Source organism: Lissotriton vulgaris, chromosome 12 (genome assembly GCF_964263255.1).
Source record: "Lissotriton vulgaris chromosome 12, aLisVul1.2, whole genome shotgun sequence".
Lineage (NCBI taxonomy): Eukaryota > Metazoa > Chordata > Amphibia > Caudata > Salamandridae > Lissotriton > Lissotriton vulgaris.
In genome coordinates, this window is record NC_141700.1 from 78,722,162 (window position 1) to 78,743,265 (window position 21,104).

At 44.6% G+C, this 21,104-nt stretch overlaps 1 protein-coding gene across 2 annotated transcripts in view; it reads left to right on the forward strand.

The window, feature by feature from the left end:
- The window catches only part of MLLT1 (MLLT1 super elongation complex subunit), a 235,100-nt gene that overhangs the window by 168,285 nt on the left and 45,711 nt on the right, over positions 1–21,104 (forward strand). For both annotated transcript variants that reach the window (XM_086947224.1, XM_086947223.1), the window contains exons 4-5: positions 9,402–9,545; positions 19,791–19,916. In XM_086947224.1, coding sequence (XP_086803350.1) covers positions 9,402–9,545; positions 19,791–19,916 — 270 coding nt within the window. The remainder of the gene's footprint in view (positions 1–9,401; positions 9,546–19,790; positions 19,917–21,104) is intronic.

Here is a 21,104-nt window from a genome sequence, read left to right on the forward strand (position 1 = left end):
CACAGCAGATAGATATAGGCGCCCCACCGACTAAATGGGTCAGGCAACCCTTCATCGGGGAACGTGTAGCAACTCGGCACCGCCCTCCAATCGGTGCAAGTTCACTGTTACGGGATTACAGTGTGCTTGGCATGACAATGAATAGGCAGCGCCATCTCACATTGTTATGCAACTGGCTGTCTGGAATGGTGGCTTGCAGGCGTCCTTCCTTCAGCAAGTGCCAAGTGCATGTTTAATCAATGCTATATCACGCTCGCGTGTGCAGCCAGCGCCGCCGTCCCCGTGCCCCTCGGATGAGACTTGGTGATATGCTATGCCAAGCCCAGAATTCCGGGGACGGTGAATGCAGGTGTGGGGCGCTCCCAGGACTGGCGTCACGGCTCAGCCTCGTGCACGCATTCCTCAGAGTCTGGGGCTCTATCGCGGAGCGCGTGAAGTACAGTTACGAGGCGTCTCGAGTCGCATATATGGGCGGCTGACGAGAAACCGAGCACGGAGGCACGTCGGGAGGGACTGTCGAGACGCAGCCACTCGAAGGCAGCAAACATTTCAAAGTGCAACCTTTGGTCTCCATTGTTTCCGAGACCCGCCAACAAGGGACGTGCACTGCTGTTTCATTCAAAACATTCACCGCGAGCGAGACGGGAACCAAATATCTGTGAGGACGGGCCACTTTTAATGCCGGAGATCGATACCAGAGAGCATCATCCTTCAGTCGCGCTGCCTGTATTTGGTAACCCAGGACAACCTGGTGCTTCAAAGACAAAGGACAAGGGTCTTCTGTGTACGTTTGCTTTTCTCCCGCGCTCGGTGGAAATAGCAGCACTCCATGAAGAACAAGCGCCTTACGGTCCTTCACGCCGTGCGTCCCATTCATTGCGCCACGCCTCGACATTCCCATTGCTATGACTGACCGAGGGCTTTCCATGCGCCCAGGTGAAACCAGCAACAAAGCAAAAATATTATGGGCGCCGCCGCGCTGCCCGCGGCGACCCGGAAGCTCTTGGCCGGCCGGCCAATCCGCTCGCGGCCGACCGGAAGTCCCGTCTCTTGAGGTCCGCGAGCTGCCGGCGCATGGAGCGCCCTGCCGTCCGGAGTAGCCCGGGTCCCCAGGAGGGGGCCGGGGAGAAGGAGTGTGGCGCCTGTTGCGGGGCTCCTCTGACCTGAGGGAGCCCCGATTTCGATGAGGAGACGCGCCGCGCCGTGAGGAGCCCCGCCGGTAGAGCGCAGTCGGTGAGTGGGGCCCAGGGCTGATGTGAAGTGCGTGCGTGCCTGTGTGTATGCCTGGGGGGAGGGGGGAGGGGGGGAGGAGTGGGGGAATGTGTGCGTGCGTGTGTGCGCGAGGGAATGTGTGTGCGCATGCGTGACTGTGTGTGATTGAGAGAGAATGCGAGGTAGGGGATAGTGTGCCTGTATGTGTGCCTGTATGTGTGCCGTATGCCTGCGTGTGCATGCGCGCGCCTGTGTGTGTGTGCGTGCGTGCATGCAGAGGGATGGGGGCTGCCTGTGTCTGTGTGTGAGCAAGGGCTTCGCACCGCGCAAGTGCAGCTACCAGACGCTCGCTCCCGAGGTGAAATCTGACCTCGTCAAAGCGCGCGTCTGGTAGCTGTCCACATTCCTAAATACGGGCCACAAAAGGTCTGAAGCAGACACTCTCAATGCTCACGCATTGAGAGTAGGTCTGCTCGACCTAAAAACAAACGGAGCAACATCCCCGATAACTGCGAAGACGTCCAGGAGGAAAGCATTTTTTGACCTGCAAAAAAACTATTTGAGGAACATTGACAATCGGGGTCAAGAAATTACATTAGAGCATACCCTCTTAACGTTTTGCTTGAAATGCCTCCACAAACTCGCCCCAAAAGTCACAAACTCTGCATGCTTCCTCTGCCTTCAGAAAGATCCTGATGCAAAGGGTTGTGACGCAGGTGCAGAATTTCAACTGAAAACCCTAAAGACTAGGGAGATGCAGGGTTAGGCATATTATGCCCTGGCACAGGTCAAAACTTTTTAGAAGTACAACAGCCTTTCAAGCGACTAGGGCGAGAACCCCGAAGACACTGAGGAAGCTCAGGGAGAAAGAGTCACGGAGGCAGTGCGAAAAGGCAAGAAAATCATTAAATTGGAGTCGAAACACCTATTTGCATTAGGAAAGAATCCAGCAGAACAGTATTGTAACTTACATATATTTAAAGGTGTTTTGCTTCAGGATATCAGAGACCTATTAAAATATTTCGAATTTTAGTGTGCTGTGGGCGACCTACTGACAAATTGCTGCTGAAGTACAGGCTCTCTGTTTTAACATGAACTTTTGCAAATAATGAAACAAAACTTTTCATCACTAAGACGCAGTCATTATTTCTACCTGGTTGATTCACGTTTACAGACAAAAAAAAGCTGTTCCCTCAACAATCAGTTGGGGACAGCAGTACCGCCCCTTCGACAAGTCTCTTGATTAATAACGGTTTAATGCATTATTCATTATTGGATCATTCCCCAGCTAAAATGTGACCAGCTAACTTTTTTTTTAGTGTCTGGCACTGCCATGGGTACCACAAGGGCTGTTTGTTTTAGTTATGTTTGATGCATTCCGGATAGGATGGAAGAAGTTATTTTAATTAAAATCCATTCGTGCAGCTGAAGATGAAATGCATGGCAAACAGTGATTTCATCACTCCATTGGATCTGTTATTAATCTATCACAATGAATATTTACATCACCGTATACAAATAAATTGCATTTCTTCAGCTGCGTTTTTAACTTTTAGCCGCTGTGTGCCCCTGTTTTGTATTTCGCACATTCTTAATTTATATAGGAGTTTTGTGCGGGATGTGTGGGACTGCCCGTTCCCTTTCAGTATTTTGCACATGCAGGGTTTTACAACAGCTTGATTTTTCATGGTACAGACAACAGTCCTTCCCCAAACTGAGACATCATGTGGTTGGGTTGAGCTCTGACCTTGGGGACAAGGGCCTTCCAGAGACGAGGTCCTTTGACACCCAGAGATCTTCCTCTGTGCTTCATCCTCCCAAAAGATCGTCGGTTGATCTTATGGTCTGACATGGACTGTAGGCTTTGAGATGTTGTGAGGGCTCAGTCTCTGCATAGTTGTCAGACTTTTGCCCCTATGTGCTTTAAGTGGTACACGCACCTTTAAATTGAACCCGGGCTTACACTGGGAAATAGTGCAAAACTTTTAAAGCTGGTTTGGCGCAATCCTGCATTTTGGCTGCTTGGTTCTCAGTTCTTAGGAGTCCAGGTCGAGTTTCCTGGGTAGACCAGAGTACTCGAGGATACATACCTTAGGTGCTAGGCGAGAGATCTGGCCAGTTTGATTAATTATATGAATATCAAATGTCAATGATGTGCCTTTTTATTTGAATGTTGAACTAGGAGTGTGGAGGTGTTTAAACCGCAGTCTGCTGCTTGAGTTGGCTGTGGTGTGGTAGTTGCACTTCATAGTTGTGCCACTTAAAAATTATCTTGGCACGAAAAAAATATCAGCGTCCTATTTCTTATCTTTGTGTGTTTTGTTTGTTTATTTTAGCGTTAGTTTTGAAATATAAAAGCATTTGTTTTTATTTGAAACAAGCAAGGTTCTCAGTATCATCGCCCCCTTTTTTTCCTTTTAGGTTACTCTTAACCTAGCTCTAAACCTATTACGCATACTATCTAGGCCTTGATGGTATTTGTGTAATAACCTTAGTGGTCTGGCATTTTGCTATATTTTTAGCGCAATGCGTTTCGCACCAACAACAAAGTTCAACTGGAGCTGCTCATGTTCGGTTAGTTTGTGTTGTTGCTGTGCTGCCACAGTGTGATTCTTACCTGAACCAAATCTCGATGTGGCGTAATTATCTAATCGCTGGTATTTCGTATAAGAAGCGAACGTTGAATTTTGCCCAGGCTTAATCTGAACGGTAGCTTGCCCTATTTACGTAAACGTTTTACTAACCTGAAACCAAACTATTCCTCTTACTCCTAAACTTTACCTAATACTTTCCCTCACCATAGGTCTACTCCTAACATTTACTGTGAGCTTCACGCCTAGGCTGATTTTGTTTTCTTAGAGTAAATGTAGCCTTACCCATTCCATAAGTTACCATAACCCCTATATGAAGTCTTCCATGTACCCAAACATTGTAACTTAATTATGCATTCCTATTTTTTTTCCCACCCTTAACCGTGATTTGCCCAAGATTTTTGTCTTTTCCATGTCAACCTCCCCCCAAGCTTCAGATGTTTTGTGTGTTGTCATGTCATGGTACCGTGTGTAGTAAGGATGTAAATTAAAGCTCCTTGGCATGTGCTGATGGTGGGCTATCTTAACCTATTGCGGCTTCAATCATTGTATGAACGGTGCATCGCTTGACATTGTCAGTCAACTGTGTGTTTTTGGTGCTAGTTTGATGGTATTTTTAATTGTAAAATGTATACGTAGAGTTGGAGTCACTTTGGCCAACAAGTCTTTTGTCATAATCTTCTGATAAGACGTCTTAATTGAATTAATGCACTTAAATCCACTTATAGTTCAAAGACCTCAATGGCATTCCATTACCGACTTGCCAAGATTGGACATTTGACTCGGAGGGGGAATGTCTCAGACAATGACAAGCACCTCTTTGTCTGCCATGTTTCCAAGGTGAAATGTAGAAAGGCGTGCTGTTTGTAGGCGCTGCTACTGTCCCACTTGCATTAAAATTGATTCTGCCGCCCAATGGCTGCATTAATGTACTGGCTCTTGATGTCCCATCTCAGAACCTATTTCTTTTGATGTAAGCGCCTAAATATTTATATTCTGATGTTTGCCATTCCTTTCATCGTAATTTGTTGTGCTTTACTGGATTGGATTACTTGCTATATGAGATATTCCTTTGCATGTGTCTGTTTCCACTCAACAGTCCTGCATTAGTGACTTTGGTGTCATTATCATAGGAGAACACAGCATTTTAAAGGTTTGAAGCCCACCAGGTACTTCTTTATATGTATGAGGTGTTCGTATACCCCCCCCAACCCCCCAAAAAAAGTAAGGCTTGCTCGCCTTTAATATAAGAGGTGGAGTTAGAGAAAAGCCCTATAAATGTTTTCTGCTTTGTGCTGAAGAAGGGCTTGTGATCCCCACTCCAGAGGTTCCTTACAAGCCTTGCTTGCTTGCACTGTGCAGTGTGTCCTGCTGTGATAAGAGCTGTCTTCTCCAGCACACACAGGGTGGTGCAGGGTGTAGTTCTGACTAGTATCTGGGGATTCCAACCGTTGTACACAAGGGCATCAGATGGAGCTAGCAAGCCAGGGATTGCCATTGTGTAAGCACATAGCGACAGCTTCATTCTGGAGTCAGGCGGAAAAGACTGCGAAGTATAGGTAAGTTTCCAGACAGTCTGAGCTGTAAACCTAGGGAGCTTATCCCGGCTTCTCTCCTCTAGCCACTATTACATTGATAAAGAATAACAAACATTTTAGCAGACAGGATATCAAGAGAAATATGTATATTTTTAGAGGATGTCCCTCCAGTTACGTATGGACACCAGCCAGCCTTGAGCGTTTCCTTCACTGCGCCCTGTGTTACTCAACGCTGTAAGGGAAAGACTTGGAGAGCGTTTCTTTGCACTGGAACATGTCTTCTTCCAGTGGAAAGCAGCCTTCTGAGGTTTGCCTAGGAACTGAATGTATCTTCTGCGATTGAAGCTTGCATGTTTTCCCTTTTCATCTATTGTAGACCTAAAATGTTCATTTCTTCCTGGTTAATCTAGAATGGATATTTTTGGACCAATGGTTGCACTACCGGTGTCCTATGTTGAAACATGCTATTGGGGGCTCTCGCTCCCTCACTCTATCTCACTCTCTCCACTCACTCTCTCCACTCACTCACTCATAAAGTGGAGTCATTTATTTAGTCGTGCACTGAAGTTGAATAGCTAAAGATGAATGTGTCCTCCGAGCAGAACTTCATTTAGGCATGGGATATGAGCTATTGTGAGGAAGCCACAATAATGAAGGTTGACTTCTGAAATCGGCCCTTGTGGTTTTTACTGAACCTAACCCAAATTGGTGAACACTTAATACAGATGTTTTGTTTCATCTCATGGACCAGCTCTAATGCCTCTTAATTTTGTTTTAGGCTTGATCTAAGACCAGTCTTGAAGTTGATTGTGCATGTCGCAAATCGGTCTTTAATACAGTTGTTAAATCTTGCTCTTGCCCCAGGGCACACCTGTGAAAAAGAAAAAAACAGCGAAGAAGCCTTCTTCAACTATGGTTGCATCAATTCATGCTTAATGATTACGGATACTTCAAGAACCCTGAATGTAGGATATCCCACTTCAGACGCTTCACAGCCTCTGGTGGTAAAATAAAGAGGTGCTTTCATCTTCAAGTGTGTGAACCAAAAGCTGTTCATCAGCCGACTGGAGCCCCTTTGTCCTCTCTTTATGAAACAGGTCAACAAGAAAAGTGCTAGAACCCTTGTTTGTGTATTATAAGTCGGAAAACACAGGAGTGTTTTTTTCTTTTAGAAGATGTGCTTAATTCAACCAGTGAAATGCTTCAATAACCCTTCTCCTTCCGAGGAGAAAGTTAACACCAGAGTTTAAAGTGAGGTGTATTTGTCGCATTGCTTAGTAATTTAGAGTGTGTTAACTTTTGAAAATGTGCCTTTTTATTTTGCTATTTAAGAACTACTAGGTATGTTACAAACTGTTTATAAGAACACTGCCTTCCTAGACCTCCTTGGTTGTTTTAGGAAAATCCTTCACAAAAACTCAAAATATAATTTTATTTTTTGTTTCTGTGCATACATCCTCTCTTTCTGCCCCGGATCCCTCATTCGACTGGATTCTGTTAAGTTGCCAGTCTTGTTGATTCATATTGGGCATGTGAATTTAATGCCTGGATTTCTATTGGTTGAACTAAACTTATCAAGCAGTTCAATGTCCCTCCTACTGGGTTTTTGACACCCCCTTTATGTGCATCAGGGTATGTCGCGTACAGGGCACGTTTTACTTGACCAAACCGAATCTTATGGCTGCGGTACTTAATTGGTTTACTTTCAGTTGACCATGATCCTGAACGTACCAGGATAAATGTAAACCAGGGTTTGGTGACTGACTTCACCTTAATGTTAGGAGGATTCCTCTTTGTTTATATCTTTTTATAGGCCTTCATTTCGAGAGTAACCATCGGCCACCACAATGTTGATAACAGGCAGAGGGAAATACCTACGACAAATTGTTGATCTAAGCCTAATGTGCATGATTTCACAATTACATCTAGCAGCCAGAGTTTGAGTATGTGGCAAGAGAGCTTATTATTAGTAAACTGTCTTCAGCACCTAGACATAGCCTTGTTGGCCCACTCATCCAACCATTATCAACTTTGTTAAAATAAGAAAAAAACAGTGTCTAAACAGGCTGACTCAATCAGACTCTAGCTTTGTACCGCATGTACTTGTTGGGCAAACCATGAAAACCACAGCCTATGACTAATGGATCTGACACATAACCAACTACCTCTCTGTACTACTTCTTGAATTTGTTTGAATCATTTTCTTCCAGATAGCAAAAACTAAAGTGTTCTGTGAAAAATCCTAAAATAGATACCATGAACTGTTCTTCGGACTACAGATTGCTCTTCATGCTGCTGTCCGAGGCTTTAGCCAATTTGTTAGAATACTTTTTTCTTTAGGTATAATATGTAAATAATAAATTGTGCTTTGTTTTCACATTAGAAAAATACTAGTTTGTGAACTTAAATAACATTAAAACCTATATTTATTAAAGTTTAAATCATTCTCTCCAAGTTTTCTTTTTAGGAACAGAGTATACATGTGATAAGTTGATTTACCAACAAATGGGTTTCTAATTTTATGCCAAACCCGCAAGGTTCATCCTTCAATACCTAATTAGGTCCACAACATTACTAGATGGAAATGATCGCCTTTGGGAGCCTCGTTAATATGAGTAGGCTTGGCACAGAGGGCAAATCTCCTTAGTCTGAGCACTGGTGTTTACTGTCTGATAAACAGAGATGGGGTCGGTGTTCTAGGGAATCTAGGTTGATAGTTCGAAATTAAAAATTGAGAATCGCCAAACTTTGACAATTGCTAAGGGAACTACGTTTCATATGTTAATGCAATCTGTGCATCACAATTAATTCGAAAGCCAGAAGTTCACAATACTGTTCCATTATTCTCATTTATTTAGATGATCTGCCTCTTGCGGGAAGATACCCACCCTCAATTCTTACACCTAACCCTAATGCTTGTCTTTTTTGATATGTCAACAACCCTAACCCTCAGACCTCGTCATTTACTAATTCGTTTTAGCAACCCCGTTCAACCACTGTGCCTAGCCTTCACAGTCTGTCACCCTATGCCTCAGTTGAATAATATGTGCTACCCTTCATTTCAATTCTCACTCCGACCTCATCACAAACCTTAAACCTATTGTTAACCTAACCGTAGCCCTTCCTGTTCATAACTGTAACCGTATCCCAAACTTCAAATGCACACACAAGCCAAACCTATCTACACCGTGTTTGTACCCTAACCAAGAATTTGCCCGTAACCATTAATGCACATACAAAACTTTCCATAGGTAGCTCTGAGCAAAAACATTTTTTAATTCCTGAGAAAGAGGTATTGAAAAAGTCACAGTTCGAGAAATGCTCTTCTGTGTTCTGTAGTATGGGGGGAAAAAGGCACACAGTCCTGCAACAAAGCCCTAAGCTCATGATCTTTTTAGCCTTTCATGGTAGACTGCACAAAATTCCACAGAACACCAAATATTTAACAACACTTACTCAAAACTGAATTATTTGGAAATGGTGTGAGGCATAACAATTTCATAAAACATACAGCAAATCAAAGTGCTTCATTTTTCTGCAGGTGGGTTTGGCACATTTCGTGTAGTCTGAATGTTTTGATCAGTACTAACCCTTAACTTTACTTCCACCTTGGCCCTTACTTTAAAGGCAAGTTTAACCCCCCACCCTGTTTTAAAATTAATTTTTTAAACATTTTTAAGCATGTTTTTCTAGAATGCCATTTTTCTAGTTTACTGATTTTCTTGCGTGTAGTTTTTTCTTAACTTGCCTCATTTTTTGTAACCTGCAGTTTTCCTAATGTGCGGTTTATCAAAACATTGGATTTCTCTCTTTTTAAAACTTTTAGATGTAGACCCACCACCACCGTTATAGGAATGTGGCTTTCGATTTATATTGTGAAGTGGGTCGTTTTCAGCATTTTCAATACATGTATGGCAGGCTATCTCTAGCATTTGGACCAAAACGTATTTCTGAAAATTCATAAATATAATTTTTTTCACATTGATATTGATCTTGGGGGACTACTACCTTTTCTTTTGAGATTATACCTGAATAACGTTTTGCTGTTTTATGTTTATAGGAGGAGCCGAAGAAAGTTTGTTTTACATACGACCTGTTCCTGAACTTGGAAGGAAACCCACCAGTCAACCACCTTCGCTGCGAGAAGCTCACATTCAACAACCCCACTAAGGAATTCAGACGGAAACTTCTCAAGGCTGGAGGGGTGAGTAAATTAGAACAATGTTCCAGTTACTGAAGCCCAAACCGCTCTGTAGCATTTGTTCATATTCACATTCAATGTGCCCTGACATTATCATCAGACTCAGTTGGTTCCTTATTCACGTTTGGGACAATAGTGCGGGGAGCTCAGCTTCTTCATTGTAGTAAATGTTTCCATTGTTGTTAGTCAATCTATGCCTGAAAGTAAGTGTGCTATTAACACCAATAGGTTTGATTGGTCTGAATACCCAGTCTTCAGAGATCCCTTTGAAAGTCTTGCATTTAGCAGTGGGTGTGATGTGTAAGACTACCATACCTATTTTCCAAGGTATCTGGATAGTTTCCATTGGACTTCACAAATTACTCCGTTTAGTTGTAATATCCGTATACGTTGGGTAACTTCAATTGCACTTCGATCTCTATAGCAGAGGAGAGTGAGTAGTTTGCCAATGATCTGAAGGGTAGTAGCTGCAGTTAGGGTAGCCTAGGCAAAGTTGGTCGAAATGCAAAATTATTTGAGCGATTCACTTGCAGTCTTAATACTAAGAAACAGTTGAGGTAAGATCGGCACAACCTTTTATGAGGTTAGAGTGGTTTGTTGTTGTGTGCAGATAACTTTGTATGAACAAATGACACAGTAGGTTTGTCTTGGCAATATAACTTAGGAAGCAGTGGTAAAGTGTTATTACTTGATGGATTTAATATTAGGAATAGTTGACAGTTTTTTCTGTGAGATACGCTGGGTGGAAGTCTGCCAATCTGCTGGCTTTACCCTCTGTAGAAAGACTGAGAAACTGTATGAGTACGTGTCATTTGTTTTAGATTTTCCTTCTCTTAAGAGGACCCTTAGCAAAGTTTCTAGTATTTGGTACTGTTAAGACCGGTGAGAACAGAGGCCACGCCCCTTTTTAGGCCACGCCCACTGCCACCTGGTATAAAGACGCTGATCTACAAACGCCACAACTAGATTGACCTATCTCCTGAGGCGGAAGATGGGAGCGCAACTTGGTAATTGTTTTAAAAATTGATTGTCACAAATAAATCTGTGTTTTTAAACTCACCCGTTCGTTAGACCACTTCAGGGCACTTGCTCGCCCCTGACCGGCTCGCACAGCGGATCATAGTGCTGCCGTGAAACCTGCCCCAACACACCCCCTGATGCCATTACCGGCGAGGACAGAGGCCACGCCCCTTTTTAGGCCACGCTCACTCCTCCCCCTCCCTCCCGCATAAACCATGTGCCTCTGACGGAAGCGCAGCGAACGAGCGCAGCGGGAGCGCTTAAGGCAAGCCCGTCTGCGCCAGACCGAGCCCAGAGCCCAGGACCCCTGCCGCGGTCACATCTTCCACCGGAGGTATACCCAGAAAACCCTCCTCAAACTAAGGGGCGCCTCCTTTGCCCCCTGTCGCAGCATTATCTCCCTAAAGGATGGACAGTCCTGTTGTGCAAACTGTCCATATAGGCTCACCCCACGCCTCCCCCTGAGACCACGTTGGCTTATAATGGCTCTACTCCACTGCAGATCCCTCCCGAAACACCAAGCAGAAATTAACATGCTTTTACAGGACTCTGAGATCGAGATCCTCTTTCTCACCGAAACTTGGATCAACGCCAGACATAATCCAAACACTCCCCCGAGGCTATCTTATCAAACACCAGGATAGACCTTCTGGGACTGGAGGTGGGATAGCAATCATCTAACGTGATCACCTGTCTTGCCTTCTTAAGGACAGCCCAATTCAGGACTGCGAAAACGTCCACTTCTCTATCCACTTGCCACCTGCCACAACCCTCTCGGGGATATTAGTCTACCGCCCCCCAGGACAGCAACAACTTTCGCGACTCCCTTGTGGAATCCATCACCTCACTGGCCTGCCTAACCCCAAACTTTATGGTCTTAGGAGACTTAAATCTCCATTTCGACGACCTGAACAACAAAACAGCCGCCGACCTCAAAAACGACCTAGCCTCCCTCAACCTGCACTTAAAAAGCAACCAGCCCACCCATGCCAAGGGCCACCTGTTGGACCCTATATTCACAAACCTCTCGACTAGTCGTGAATACCCTTATCCCTATCCCCTGGTCAGACCATTTCCTAATCCCCTTCAAGCTTCAGCCGTCGGCCGAAGTACCGGAGAGTCCTCCTCCCCAAGCACCATCCCGTCCGTGGCAAAAACTAGATACGGCTTCATGGGCCCAAGCACTTGTCTCTACGTCTCCAGCGCTGGACCCAGACCCCTCCAGAGCAGACGTTCAACTACGTGGCTGGATCGATCAATCCCTGGATGCTATCCTTCCCGTCAAACCCCTCCCCAGTAAGAAGAAAACCCTCAAATCCCCGTGGTTCACCCAAGAACTACACAACTACAAAGAGTATCAGAGCGTCTAGAACTACAAGAGTTTAAGGGGTGATAGACATCAGCCTGACAGTACAAAACCCCTTAACTGACTGACCAAAAAGAAGGTGTGCTTCAACATCTCAGGTGGATGAGGAAAAAACCATCAGTCACCACTCGGATCCGCCCTTCATCATTTGGGATTTATCCAAACCATCCGTGTGAGTATGTTTTGTCACAGTCAAAGAAAGACCAGATGGTTAGAAAGTCTTCTTTGCCGCATCAACAGCAGTATGGTATACCACTCAGTAGTAGTTAATGAGTGGAAAAAAGGGGTGGTGACTGTGGAGTGCAGTGCAGAAAAAAGTGAATGAAAATAATAAACAATGTGTTATAAAATTGGATGAGAGAGCTTAGAACCAACTTTATTCAAATGACGCTCGCTTGTCAAAGATTAAAAATGTTTCCAAAGACAGTTGAGTAGACTGTCTAAGGTAGAGCCAGGTCGACATGTTTCAGCATATGGACTACTTCGTCCTTGCTTTCATCAGGACCAAATCAACAAAAGACTGTGCTACTGCACAAAAGTGAAAAATTAAAGTGACAACAGAAAATGTAATGTGTAAATAAACAAGTGCAGATGTCACCTGAATTATCCAGAACATGAAAGTTCGTCATGAAATTACAGCTAGTGTCGTTCACTGTGAAATCAGAAAGAAAAGGAGAGGAATGAGTATCAGATGAGGCTAACCACACCTTATAAAACTTTCTATTGTTAGGTCCAATCAGTATAGACCTATAACACTGTCAGAAAAAATGGTGCTGACAAATACACATCTTTGTAGAGGAACAGATGTTTCTATATTTGGATATATATCTTACATTCCAAACATATAAGAAGAAAATCTTTCCGTAGTCTGTAAGATTTGAAGACCTCACCCCACCTGGCAGTGGCTCAGGATAAGACTGAAGCACCGCTCTAAAAAACATGTAAAAATGACAACATGTTTATCACAGTGTGCAAGAACCTACACGCACTTGCCTTCTCTGTACTGAGAAAGGGGGTCTGATAAAAAGAGTGGTTAACCCGGTAAAGTCTCTCAAGCACTAATATTGGAGACTCCGGGATAAGGATTGTTAGTAAAACCACTCGTGGGTCACTGGCAGAGAACACAATGGGTTGAAGCGCTCAGAGTTACTGGTCTGTATAGCTCTCACTTGCCTAGCTCTCGCTATAATGAGAAAGCGTAGCGCGCTCTTACCTGTCCGTCGGTGCTCCTATGCCGGCGTCTGAACCGACTGGGGAGGCACCGATCGGCAGGACAGAGGTCCGTTATCAAGCGCGATCTGATTGGTAGAAGGATCACGTGGGCACGAGGCCTCGCGATCCTATAGGTCCGCTCAGCTCTAGAACTGCAACCAAGCTTCTCATTGGTGTTCCTATGGTTGCCAGAGATCGCGTCTAGCTCCAGCTTCGCCTCGGTGCTGGAAATGATAAACCGAGTCCGCTGGCAGATCATTAGGCTTGCTCTTTCTTTCAATACTGAATGTTGTGTACAAGTCTGACGGCAACTATCACTGGCGGTAACCGCAATTGATTAGGCACCGTCAGGACAGTTGCAGTCTAGCTACGCCGTGCATAGGTTGTATAAGCACAGCAAATGCCATATCTCTGCAGGTTTACCACAGTGTGTAAGACAAGGGTTCCCAATTAAAGGGCAATATCAATGGAAATTAATATATGTGTCCTGATGTCATCAATGCGTCGTGCTGGAGTGTATAGCATGTACAAATTTGCAATTAAGTGTAGCCCTCCATGTTGACAAGATAATGCCTATCCAACCAAACATAACTGCTAGTACGGGGGTGCTGCTAAGTCAACCTAGATGTAAGAGCTGATTAAGAAAATAAAGCTTAGGTTCAGTCACAAGGGTTCATAGCCTCCTAGTCTCTAATGCATTTAAACCAGAAAAACTGGTACAGAAAGTTAGGTGCTGTAGACTTTAATATTCCATATTAAGGTAAATTACAGTGTAGACCATGGAATATCATCGTTGAGTCCCTCGCGATGAGTATTAAGTTTCAGTACCCATTTCTGTTCTTTTACCAATAGGTATTTGGCTACATCCGCGGTATGTGATCGAATAAAAGGTTGTCCAGGACAGTCCACTGGAATTCAGTGGACTGGTGTTTGGCCTGTAGGAAGTGGGTGGTCAGTTTTGTTGCCTGTCTCACACATCGAATGGTGCTTTTATGTTCCGATATGCGGATACGAATCTTTCGTGTTGTCATCCCAACATACTTGTATCCACATGGACATGTGATGAGGTAGACAAGTCGGTCACTGTTACAATTAGTAAACTTTACTTGTTTCCAAGGTCTTGAAGTACCTATGTCGATCTCGGTAGATTTTTTTTGTTTGTGCACAAGCATGGCATGTGCCACAGGGATGGTGTCCTGTGACTGGGGGCAGATTCCACAATGATCCGATCGCTCTTGATTGTTCTTCAGGGGGTCGCGTGTGCACCAGTCTGTCTTTCAGGTTGGAACCTCTTTTGAAGGAAAACAAAGGACGTTGTAGGGTCTTTTGTTCAGAATTCAAAATAGGCCAGTGTTTCCTGACCAATTTTTGAATCTTGTTGGATAAAGTACCAAACGTGTGAACAAATGTCAGTCGTTCCAGAGGAGCTTTTGGTAGTGCCGGTTCTAAAAGGGCTTGCCGGTTGTTGTTCATGGCCCGTTTCATGGATTGTTTGACCAGCCTGGGAGGGTATTTCCTAGCAACCAATTGGTTACATAGAATGCTGGAATGTCTTTTGTAGGCAGCAGTTGTAGAACAGTTTCTCTGGACACGCAAAAACTGTCAAAATGGAAGGTTTTCCTTCAAAGCTTTCGGGTGGTGACTGTCAAACAACAATAATGAATTCTTTGAGGTAGGTTTTCTGTATAGCTCGGAATGCAAGCCTTCAGGTTTAGCCAGAATCAATAAATCGAGGAATGCAAGTTCATGTTTTCCTATCTCAATGGTGAACTTAAGATAGGAGTTTCTGGTATTGAGCCATCCTAGGAATTCGAGACACTTTTCTTTGGTGCCTCTCCAGGTCACAAAAATGTCGTCGATATACCTTTTCCAGGTTCTGAGGTTATCGACATAAGGGTTGAGATCAGTAAAGATATGTTGCTGTTCGAAGGAGTGAACATACAAATTAGCTAGACTGGGGGCATAAACGCTCCCCATGCTAGTGCCAGACACCTGTAAGTAGATCTTCTCTTCAAATTGGAAAAAGTTCTGTTTCATCGCCAGCGTGGCACAGGCCATTATATAATGGACTGGTGTAATGCTATTTAGATCCTTGGAATCTAATAGTTGATGAATCACCTCCAAGGTCTGATCCTGAGGGATGGAGGTGTAAAGGGCCTCGACATCGAAAGAGACCAATAAGTCAGTATTGATGTTAAATTCAATGTCGGGTAAAAGCTGCAATAAATCTGTCGTATCTTTGAGATACGTGGGCATCTCTTGCACTATGGGTCGTAAGAAATGATCCACGAAGGTGGACAGAGGTTCCAGGGCCGACCCTATGCCCGAGATTATAGGGCGTCCAGGGGGCGGCCGCTGTACTTTATGAACCTTTGGTAAGGTGTAATAATAGGGCATTTTTGGATGTACTGTATATAGAAAAGAAGCTTCAGCTTGGGTTATCCATCCTTCTGAGGACGCCTCTTCCACCATATTCCTGGTGGTTTGTTTTAATTCTTCAGTTGGATCATGATCCAAGAGCTGGTATGCGTTCCTCATGTCAAGTTGTCTTAAACACTCTGAACGGAATGCAGTGGTATCGAGTAGAACAATCGATCCGCCCTTATCGGCCGGTTTGATGGTAAGTTCCTTATTGGCAGTTAGGGATTTCAAGGCCAGATGTTCTGCTTTAGGTAAGTTATAGAAAACGTTGTTGTTTTCAGAGAATAGGCTGTCTATTTCTTTTTCAATCGCCTGTTCATATGCTAGAACCTGCGGTGGCATCAAGTGAGTTGGTGGTGTAAAAGTAGACTTGCACTTTAACCCTGTGTTGGTCTCTCATCTTGTTGAGAGGTTTCTTTATCTGAAAAGAAGTGTAATCTTATTTTTCTTAGAAACCTAGCAAGTTCCAAGCGAGTCTCAAAATGATTGTTCTGATGAGTCGGTACAAAGCCGAGCCCTTTGTTGAGAGCCTGTTGTTCAATCTGGGTTAAATTGTGTTGACTTAGGTTGATTACTATTCCGGGGCTGCACTGCTCTGGGCGGATTCCTTGTTCTTGGCTGAGTTGCTCCTCAGATTCCTCGTCCCTGACGATGTGGATGGAGGGCTGTAGTGGACCTGGAGTTGGGTTTGTCCTCTTCTTCCCCCTCGGGATCTGCCCCGGCCAAACCCTAAAAAAGGCTGCCCATTAAAGTTGCCTTGAAAACTGGGTGGAAAAGTGTTTGGGAAATTTGGTACAAACGGGCCCATAGATTGTTGGAAAGGGCCTGATTGTTGTGGTGGAAAGAAAGGAGGCATCCCTCCAAATTGCCACGGGTTAGGTGACCACCATTGTTGTTGGTGATTACCCCTCCAATTGTTTCTCAGATTCTTCTTTCCACGCCCTCTACCGCATGTATTTGAATTACTGTTACTGGTGTCACTACCTGAGCTGTTATCATCAGAACTTGATGTGGCATACGTGGAACCTGTTCTACGACCAGTTGTGGTAAGGTCTTTAGGGACATAGGAATCACTCGAGTAGGGATATACTTTCTCAAATTTGAACTTATCAAGGTCCTTCCTGAATTTATCAATTTTTACTGATAATGTGTATTCTTTGTACTCCCTATTTTTATTAGTGTCATGCAGATTTTTTTGGAAAGCTTTGGAAGAGAGAGTGGTTTTAATTTTAGATTCCATGATCTGAATTTCAATTAGTATTGCAACTGCTATACGTTTTGAAGTTTGTATAATTAAAATTAACCAATCTCTGGTACACCTCCAGGCTATCATTGCCCAGCTTTTCAGAAACTCATTATCTGTCAGGAATAACCTAGGGGCATTCGTCACTATGAGGCCTGTCGGAGCACAGTCATTGCGTAGATATTGAGCCATAATGGTGCCATGTAGTGCTGTTCTTGTATGTGATTTCTTAAGGCCCAATAGTTTGCCCCATTCATCTTCATTAACAGATGACGGCGTGTGTGGTTTCTATTAGATCAGGATGTTCAGCGAGCGCTGCTAAAAGGTCATCGTCGATGAAAGAAAGACCATGGTTCTCAGCCAGGATAGAACGAAGTATATGTCCGAGCTGCCCACTGTGAGGAGAGCAAGCAAGTTTCAGCCACTAATAGTAGCGAAATTCTTATGCGATATCGTTAATTCGCATACGCTAAAAAGGGGTCCGCAGTCATACGACTGCTCAGGAAACAATGAAAATACAACGGTGGGGTAGGACCCTGGGAATATTTAAAGACCTAGCTCTGAATACAGATCCCAATTACCAAACAACTACAAAGAGTATCAGAGGGTCTAGAACTACAAGAGTTTAAGGGGTGATAGACATCAGCCTGACAGTACAAAACCCCTTAACTGACTGACCAAGAACTACGCCTACTCAGGAAACAGTGCAAAAAGCTCGAGCGCCTCTGGAGAAAGTACTGGGCGACTGAAAGCAAAAACTAATACAGATCCGCCGTAAAACAATACAAATCCTGTATAAAAAATACCCAGGCAACCTTCTTCGAGAAAAAAATACTAGCAGCATCAAACTCCTCCAAAGAAACGTATCGCATTGTGCGCCTTCTAACCAAAACCCCAGACCCTGTGCCTGTACCAGACCAATCGGGCACCAGATGCAATCAGCTAGCTGAATTCTTTGCCACAAAAATTTGCAATATCCTTAAATCCCTCCCATCCCTCATCTCCTCCCAACCCCCCCCCCCTTGTGCAGAGGCTCCTCGCCTCCAAACATTCTCCGGGGTCACTACCGAACGCTTTCTGACTACCTTACAATCCGTAAAAAGCGGGGCTCCATCAGATCCAGCTCCGACGAGCAAACTAAAACTGGTCGCCGACACCATCGCCCCTCCATTCACCCAACTGATTAACACCTCTCTTGCACTAGGCACGGTTCCAGACAATTGGAAAAAAGCTACAGTCAGGGCACTTCTTAAAAAACCCCACCTCGATCCAACGGACCTATCCAATTTTAGACCCATTTCCCTCCTCCCGGCCATCGGCAAAGTCGCCGAATGAATTGTAAACCATCAACTATCCCTTTTTTTAGAAACCAACGATCTCCTTCGCCAATCCCAGACAGGCTTTAGACCTGGACAAGGAACAGACACCGCACTACTAGCCGTGGTCGAAGAGGCAAGAACCATCATAGGCGCAGGAGGATCAGTGGCAGTGATCCTCCTCGACCTGAGTGCCGCCTTCGACACGGTGGATCAGAACATCCTCATCCACCGGCTCAGCTTGGTAGGAGTGTCTGGCACCGCCCTGTCCTGGATCAAATCCTTCCTCGAAGGCAGAACCTTCCAGGTGTCCGATGGCTCAGTTCTGTCCAGTGCTCTTCCCCTCCAGTGTGGGGCCCCCTGGGCTCCTCCCTGAGCCCCACACTTTTTAATGTCTACATGTTCCCCTTAGAGGACATCATAGCCCCATTCAGCATAAAAACAGTCATGTATGCCGATGACACCCAACTGGTGGTGTCCTTAAACCAGTCAAGTAAAAGCCTGGACAACCTGGCAGCCTGTCTTGAGAACATCTTCCACTGGATGTGTGAATCACGCCTGAAATTAAACGGAGAGAAATCCGAGATCCTCCTCTTGGGCAACCCACGCAAACTCCCTCCTTCCCTCTCTTGGCCACCCTGCATGGGATCACCCCCCACCCCCAAAGCAGAAGTCAAGATCCTTGGTATCTGGCTGGACCAAGAGCTCACCTTTAAAGCCCAGGCCAGAAAAACCTCTGGTATCTGCTTCGGGCTCATTCAAAAAGCGCGGTAGATCCTCCACCTGCTCCCCTTCCAATCCAGGAAACTGCTTATGCAGGGTCTGGTGAATTCCAGACTAGATTACGGAAACGCCCTATATTTAGGGGCCCCTGCATCAGTCATCAAAAGACTGCAATACCTCCAAAACGCGGCTGCCAGACTACTAACAGGGACCACATCCAGATGCTCCGCCAAACCGGCCCTCAAAAGCCTTCACTGGCTCCCGATCAAGGAAAGGGTCAACTTTAAGACCCTTTGCATTGCACACAAAATAATGCAAGGCAGAGGTCCGCCAATCCTGAGATCACTCATCAAACCCCATCACTCGAACAGAAATCTCAGATCTGACTCTCTCTCCCTGGCCAGTATCCCCAGAATAAAAAAGGCCCGATCTGGGGGGGCGATTGTTCTCCTACATGCCCCAAAACTGTGGAACTCCCTTCCACTGTCCATCCGAAGAGAACACAATCTACTCGCCTTTCGTAGGCAACTAAAAACATGGCTATTCCCATAATTCTGCACTCCCCGCCCCCCCCCCCTCTGGAACAATAGGTTGTATGTCAGCGCTGGGACGCCCTAGGGTAGCTAAGCACTTTAGAAATCCGCATTCAAATTAAGACTAATTTGGGCCAATGTCTGTGGTAACGCACCTCCTTTCTTATAGGGTTCTGTTGCACTGTTATGTAATGTATAACATTTGTGTTGCCTAAAGGTTAAAGCTGTGCATCGCTTTTACTGATTTCTTCACTTCTTGAAATCATTCGATTATAGGGATTGTCCCTGTGTGAAACACTTTTATTGCGTGAAAGAAAGTTGTATTAATAATCGTGCTACTCTGTCGATTGCTGGTCTTCTCACTCGCCGACCCTTTTTCATTTCTGATGACCAGCCTCCTTTCTGTTGTCCTAGGTGATGGTAATGCCAGAAGGAGCTGAAACTGTATCAAGACCAAGCCCGGATTACCCAATGTTGCCCACTATCCCACTCTCTGCCTTCTCTGATCCAAAGAAGACCAAGCCATCCCACGGGTCAAAGGTGAGTTGAAATTGACACTGGTGTATAAGGCTTTTACTGATTTATGCAATGAAAGCTTTTTGAGATCTACTTTTGTTTCTACAGTGTATTTGCTATTTTCATGCATCCATTGCCAAAGGCACAAAAGCCAGGCTACACTGTACATGGTTTTGGTAGCAAGGTGACAGTCTGGTCATCTAAAAGTGACCTTGAGAAGAAAAAGTATTTTGTGCAGGTGCAAAGATTTACTACAGAGAAGTATTTGCTAATCACTTGAAATTATTTCTCTTGGATCCCTTAGTTGCAGCTAATGTACGCAAGGGTGGGTTTGACTATTTAACCTGAAGCCATGTTTGGTACGGACCTAGTGTGTGTTTGATGTGTTGGCATAGTGTGCAGTCAACTTGAAGGTTTGTCCCAACCAGGCGGTCTTGCAAACTTCCACAATATCCATGTGCATTGCAGGTATGAGAAAGAGTTGCAGGTGGTTTGAGAATGTCTATTGTGTAACCTGTATGTAGTACCCTGTGCGGCTGCATGTTATGGGTATTCATAGTAAGCTGTGTTCCAAAGTTTGACCTGGTCCTTGCAACTGTCCTGTTAGTGAGTCTTTAATCAAGGAGTCTTTTTGGTTCAACAGAGTTGGAGAATGCTGCGGCGTGATCTGTAATTGCATGGGTTTCGTGTGTGTCCGTCTGTGTCCGTGTTTGTGTGTCCCCGTGTGTATGTCCGTGTGTGTGTGTCCGTCAAGAGGGATTTGTATTTGGTCAGCCAGGAAACTAGGTTATGGTATTTAGCTTATTCATCAGATATTTTGCCAACAAACTGATAAAAGTTAAATTAAGAAAATGTGTCTGGTTCTATCTGCAGTAGTAAAAACTGCTAAAAGAAAGTAGTTGCAATATACAAGTTGCCTACGGCCCTGGCTTCAAAGTGACACCCATGAGACAATAGAGAAGCTAGAACACAGAAATATGTAATCATAACTGAAAACCGTATAGTGGTATACCTAACAGATTTTCAGGTAGGACTATTGGACTCTTGAATGCATTGGATAAAATGTGGAGCTATCCTTTGCTGTACTGAGCGTTGGACATGGATTTATATGGGTAACCTGATTATATCGATTCCCAGTCAATGAATTACCTCAAAGAGAAGGTTTTTGAGCGATAAATGCCTGATAATTTCTATAGTTCGAAAGACAGCAAG